General features: G+C 45.8%; 1 protein-coding gene across 1 annotated transcript in view; it reads right to left on the bottom strand.

Moving 5' to 3' along the window:
- Positions 1-1,716: 1,716 nt before the first annotated feature.
- The window catches only part of LOC108575352 (homeobox protein prospero-like), a 42,152-nt gene continuing 37,055 nt past the window's right edge, over positions 1,717-6,813 (bottom strand). The window contains exons 4-5 of the mRNA XM_017938123.1: positions 3,489-3,633; positions 1,717-2,211 (exon numbers count right to left, since the gene is read on the bottom strand). Of these exons, the coding sequence (XP_017793612.1) occupies positions 2,032-2,211; positions 3,489-3,633 (325 nt within the window). The 3' untranslated portion in view covers positions 1,717-2,031. The remainder of the gene's footprint in view (positions 2,212-3,488; positions 3,634-6,813) is intronic.

Here is a 6,813-nt window from a genome sequence, read left to right as displayed (position 1 = left end):
TTTATATTCTATTCAATTAATTACTTAATAAAAACATCTTTTTACGTAAATGTTTACGCGCGCCGTAATTTCTTTTTTTTTTTCCCCCTCTCTCTCTTTACGATCCGTGCACCATACCTCTCGTTCAATGTGTGTAACGCGGTTTCTTTTTTCCCTCATTTATCTCTCTCTCTCTCTCCGTTTCGATTGTTCGTTTCGTTCTCCTATCGGTGAGCGAATATATTTCGAGTCGAAAAAATACAAAACGACACAGAGAAAATTCTTGCTAATCATCGTTTAAGCTATATAATCCTATGTATACACACCGCCTCGTGATAACCAGCAAATGTCGTTGGGATATCACTCGGCGTTCGCTTCTCCTCGATTATTCTTCGACTTTCTTCGCGTTACGCTTGTTCGATGTGGAATTCTAGACTTTCGCTGTGAACAACGTAGGAATGTTCACCGTAAATATATCCGTTTAATCGAGCCAAGCATACTCGCGACGATCTCGAAGTCGTCTTGTTTGTTTGTTTGTTTCTATGTCTTTTTTTTCCTTTTGCACGGTGGTAGTAGATTAATGGTAGAAAAACTTATGTACAACTTAAGAGAAAGGATCGACATCCTGTGGTGGGGCCATGCGACACAGGTTACTCCGTGTTCCCGGCCGGCCTGTATCCATGCATCTACATTGTCGCGGAGAAAGATGTTGTTTCAAGGATAAAACATTTCTGGATTTCGTTCCCGTCGATTCGGTACGAACCGCCATCCCTTGAGGATTCCCGTACGAAACAACAAATCCAACCAGGCTCCGCTATAATCTCTCATCGGAGCCTTGTATATGTTGCCAGTGATCGCGCGTGATCTTTTCATTTCTTTGTTTATTTATTTTTCTTTTAAATGTATGCTTTCGTGACGACGCTCGACGGGGGTGCGCTCGATCGAACCACGAGGTACCTGTTTAACGTCGTTGTTCCGTAGCGCTCGAAACGACTCAGGACGAAGGGCCTGCTCGACCGTTCGTCCTGAATCGTTCCCGGAAGATCCACGAGAAGGGTTCCTCTTCTGCCTCTCAACCGGAAGCTGCGGAGGATCCGTCCAGCGGATCTCGCTCCACCATCAGTCGATATAAGGATTTATCGGTTCTTCTAGAAACATGGACAAATATAGTTTATCATTATACGCCCATCGTTTTCGTTCGTTCGAACGAAAAACCACCGTTCGATCGTCGTCACTGGCTTTTATCACGCTCTCTCTTTCTCTCACTCTCTCACTCTCTTTTTATGCCTATTCGGAGAAACGAGTGTCTTAAAATTAGGCGGTAATCGATGAACCGTGTACGCAACAAATCGAAAACAATACTCGACGCTCGAAGCTGTGTGTTGTGTTATTCCTTGCCGTTCGTTGACCACGCTTTCTCGTCCTGTTTTCTTCTTCGCTTCCTCTCAAGACCGTTGTTCCGTCATCGGTGATCGTCCACGACGAGGACAGGGTGGACAGTTCGTGGCCTCGTTAGTAACTCGCGATACCGGTCGACACGTTCGATTCCGGTAATTAAAAGGCACGAAGCGTAACAATAATATCCACCCGTTCCACGTGTAGACGTAGTCTCGTGATTAGGTCACAGCCTGATCCTTCGTCGGCACTTCTCATCGTCCCTGCTGATGATCGATGCCTCCGTACGTCGCGTGTTTGTTCCTTCGTTCTATTCCCGAACGCTGCGTGTAATCTTCCTTCCTTTTTCACGTATAATCTCCCCTAACTCTCTCAGTTCTCTCTCTCTCTCTCTCTCTCTCTCATTCTCTAATCTCACTCCCTACCTCCACACTTTCTCTCTCTCTTTCTCACACACGCTCGTTCTGCGATATGTTAGTTTAAGGATACCTGAACGCGCTTTACGCGAAGGACGTGTACCTCCTTGGCGGATGCGATCCTTCCTCGCTGACCGTTCCTTCTTTCGCTATCTTCTTGGTTTCTTAGTTATGCCGGGAGCCGACGAGCGTTGATGAGCCCACGCAACCACGAAGAGCAAGAGCCACGCGACCTCCTGATTTAACCGAGCTGCTGCAGGAAGTTCGGGGTCTTGAAGTACTCCGGCAGTGGATCGTCCAGCCTCGAGATTACTTTGTAGATGGACTTTTTCCAACTTTGCTCGGTGTCCTTACCGCCCTGAATCGCCTTGAAGAACTCTTTCAACGTTTGCTCGACGACGTACCTGAAGTTACTCGGCACCTGCAAAATTCCCAACAAAGATCTTGGTTAATTTGCACCAACTAGTTTTAATCGATCGTCGATCATATATACATATACATAATATACTCGTTCGATAGAAGGAAAGATATTCGTGTTATCTGAAAGGTATCGAAAGTAGTTGTTCGACGATGTAAATTTCGAGCGGCAATCAAAGAGTCAATCGGCGTGACGTTTGGCGAAGAGGGAATCTCGAACGTTGGTGTTTTAAGGGTGGGGGGAAAAGTAAAAATCCAGCGGAAACGAGAAAGATAATTTCCCCGCGCTCATTACGGTCCACCGAAGAAGTCGCGTATCCGAAGAATTAAAACGATGTTACGCGTGTATGGTTTAACGAGCGCGCGCGCGACGGATGAGGCCGTGCCTGAGCCCCGGCGCTAAGAGTTTCCACTTATAATTAGTACGTTTGGGTTATTAACGAACACGAGTAATTAATTACGCGTCAAGCGGGTGGCAATTGTGGCCGGAGGTGGAAGAATGGAGCCTCCAGGTTTTCGCGGAGACTCGTTAAATAATATTAAATAGCTGCTTTACGCGTGCACACGCGGCGTTACGCGGCTGCTGCTGCAAATACAATCAACGGTCGTTACGCCGTGGCGAAAGTAAATTGCGCCTGTACAATGGGAAAAGTAGAAACGTACGAGTGATTTGCCAGGCAACGCGGCTTGTGATGTGTGTTACGCTGGATACAACACCGTGTGTACCGGTTCGAATTCGTTTAAAAGCGTTCCACGAGATGAGAAAGACGAGGTAACGCGGCGCGGTCATGGCCGACCGCCGAATAATTGCACGGTCGCGCGCGCTGTCTCGATACTAGAAACGATCCGGCAATTTTGTCGCTCCTATCGAAATTTCGACTCTGACAGCTCGATTCCGACGGTATGTCACGAATTTGATTGGCGAATCATAGAACGCGCAGGTGGTCGTGGATCACGTCCAACTCTTCCTTCTTCTAACTGCATTATGAATGTTGCGCGTGTGCGTGTTAGGAGGGTATTACGGAATTATGAGAAGAAACTATTAAAGTTCTCGTCTCTCTGTGTCTGAGATACGAAGGAATGTTGTGAATTTGATCTGGGTACCATAGGATATGGAAATTTCTACACCTTGTAGAGATTACAGAAAATGTTTGCAATAGGTGTGAAGCTCAAAATTCAAATTTGTATATTCCAGTTTTAATGAAGTTTCTTTAGGAACTTGGGAAGATGTTACGTTTCGTGTAATTGGAAAGAGAAGAGAAGAAATTAAAATGAACTCACCTCAATGTTGTTATTTCTGTTGTAATGAAGATTGAGAACTCGATAGATTTCCGAGTCACCTCCAACTCGAAGATCATCAACGTTCTTCGTACCTTCCGAAACAGCTTGCCTCGCGTATTTCTCCATTTGGATGTAGTAGAACTCCCTGAAAAACCGAAAGCAATTTAATTATTAATAATATAACAATTTCCATGTGAGATTCGTTACTTGTTGCAAAACAGTTTCGAGTAATTCATTTATACCGATTATTTAAACGTATCGTATTAAGTTTGACTCGCAATCTTTTTGTCGTACGAAAATCGTACGAGCCGAGGTTAATTGTAGGGATAAATTTAAGAACAGATCGATACATTGCCTGAAGGAAAAATTGATTTCTTCGTTCATACGACTTACCGACTGATTTTCTTTTCAAAAATCAATTTTCAAATCGTTCACAGCCGACTCACGTAATTGATTCATCTCACAATCGTATATCGATCTGTTCTTAAACACTTTCCTATCGGTACATCGCATGTCAATTTCGTCTTAAATACTTTCCTACCTAACCAGACAGCTCTGTGATCTTTCTCGAACGAGCACGAAAGGTACGAGAAAAGAAGAAAAGAAGATCTGTTAATTCGCGTGGCGCAGGTCGGAACTGGCGAAAAGGGTTAAAAATAATTTTCTCCTTGGAAAGCCTGGTGCGGACGCCATGCTTGTCACCAACGTTGATTCTCGCGGAACAGAGAATGCTAATGTACTACCGATAATTAATTAAGGGTCGATACTGAAAGTGGTCTGACGCAAGCGGCAGAAGGTGAAGAAGGAAGAAGGGGAGAGAGTCGCAAAGAGGTGTGTACAACTCCTCGTCGGCTGGCAAGCGACGCGGTTCAAAGAGACTATTAAGAACGTGTTACACTGTATCGTCCAAGAAGACCTCGGCACCCTCGTACAGGCAACCACCGACGTTTACAGCAAGCATGAACGCGTATTCGCGCGCGCACATACAAACACCACGGGAGTGCGCGCGCGCATTTTTTTTTTCTTCTTTTCTCTCCTTTTCTCGCGCGGCAAAGGAAAAAATCGAGCTCCCGACGTCAAGTTTGCCGTTTACGTTCATTAATTAACGCAGTTAAACAAGCACAAGTCACTAATTGGCGGGTAATTTGTATAGTAATAGTGACCTGAACCTTCGCGCGGAGAAACCGTGAAGGGGCGGCACCAAGGGGTGGCTTCGCTTCGCTGGATCTCACCGAAAACTCAGGACAGGAACGGTTTACGACGCGTCGTGCCGACACAGAAGCGAATACACTTTGAACATGAGCCGGCCCTTTTGTACGACGTCTTTGCGCGCGCGCGCCAACCGTCGCTTCAATGCGACTGCCACTGATTAAGAAATTAATTATTTTTTTCAATTGAACCACCGTCCGACTTAGTTTCTATGCGAACTTTGTTCGTTTCGCGGCGGAAAGGGGCGGAAAGCTTTCGCAAGATGCAAGTGAAACGCGACAGAGACACGTTTCCCTTTGATACTTTTCTCGCCGTGTTTTGCGCGAAACTACTCGCGGATAACGCGTTTAGCTTGGATTTACGGAAGTTTATCGCGTGTTCTAATTTGAAATTGAGAATAACAGTTTCGACGTGTCGAAGGGTTTTCTGAAACTCCTCGATAGTTGACCGTACAAGAAGCAGGGGTGAAATGAAAAATTTGGGTTTAATGGAAGCAACGTTTCGCTGAATATTTCACGTGTACTTCTATATCAAGCCTCTTAATGCATAAATGACCAACCAATGGTCCACTTATCACGAGTACATATTTAACGAGATACATATTTAAGAAGACGGAATTCCGCGGAATCACGTCGAATGGTAGGTAAGTTTAAAAAATTGATCGAATTCGAGTAAAAGAAGGATAAGGATAACTCGTAGTAAGATACGAGCTCGGTCTACCGTTAATAAATAATTCTATTAAATACACACCCTACTTTTGCAACCCACTCGTGTTTCTCCACGTTATACTCACCTTTTAAGCGGAATATCGAACCGTCGTAACGACCACCAGGAGGAAATGAACGAAAAAGAAAAAGAGATGCGGAAAGACGTCGACGACGAAGGAGAGAGCCGTCCCCATATTCTTCGGTCCCGCGAGCGAACAAGTCGAGCGAGGAAAACAGGCGAATGACTTGACGCGACAACCGAGGGAGAAAGGGAGAGAAGAAGAGAGAGAAAGAGAGTGTGTGTGTGGGTGTAAGAGAGAGAGAGGAGAGAACGAGTAAGTGGAGACTGCTACTTGCCCGGATATTTTTCCATTCTTTTCTCGATCTTTCTTTCCGGAGTCCCTATCCTCCTCACCCTTAAATGCACACAGAGAAGTCAGCCCCCGTGGTGGAAGTATCCTAGAGTAGCAAGCCAGAATGGCAGCGAGAATGGCAGTCAGGTTGATCTTGCACTTTGGATCCCGAGGGGATGCAAAGAAGTACGGTTCAGCGGGAAAGCAACGAGTCGGTAGTGCTACTGCGGCTTGTATAACTCGAGATCCCTGAATGCTCGACAATGTGAGGCAACCGGTTCAAACCTTCGGGTCTTGGTCTTCGCTTGGTGCCGCTGGGAGCAATTTTTAAGATTGCTTCCGCCTGGCGGACTCGCGCGCGGCTCATGAAACAGAGGATCGACGAACGTTTCCATATCCGTCGTCGACGTCGTTTCCGCTGGTGAACCAAGTCGTCACCGTAGCATATTCTGTTAAGCGGTGTTTTCATCCCCCCTTTCCGCGACAGTTTCCCGCTCATCGTTCAAATCGACCCTTTGCGAAGACGTTTCGTTCTTTGGTTTTTTTCAGAGTTCATCCCGTCGCCAAGTAGCAATTAGAAGAAACTTGGGGATTGTTTTTATAATTTACATTTTATACTATTTCTCCATTTTCTTTCCTCGAGTGAGTGTATCGGAAAGGATACTTGAGAAGTTGACTGTCGCGTAACAACGTCGGATAGGAACGAAATTTTAACACTTGAAATAACGAACAAGACCGGGAGATCGAGGATAGAAGATCGGAACGACACGCTCGTCGATCGAATACATTCGAACCGGAACAGAAGAAAACAATGGGATCTTTGGTGTGTCGTGTGACGATCTATAGGTAGCGACCAGAAGAAAGGGCGAGAGGAGGAGTCAGGTGGCGGAGATGCGAGAGCCTCTTCTCATTCGATCACTCCATATTGGCTCTCTCGCCAATTAAGACAATTTCGCGTGCTCTTATCAGCAGTCAGTCAGAGAAGGTTGTGCACACGAGAGAGGAGAATTGAAAGAGGAGTGTGTCTCTGCAGAATCATGTCCCGCGCCCTTTCTC

This window comes from Habropoda laboriosa, unplaced genomic scaffold (genome assembly GCF_001263275.1).
Source record: "Habropoda laboriosa isolate 0110345459 unplaced genomic scaffold, ASM126327v1 scaffold143, whole genome shotgun sequence".
In the NCBI taxonomy this organism is placed as follows: domain Eukaryota; kingdom Metazoa; phylum Arthropoda; class Insecta; order Hymenoptera; family Apidae; genus Habropoda; species Habropoda laboriosa.
This window is presented reverse-complemented; position numbering and strand designations above follow the sequence as displayed.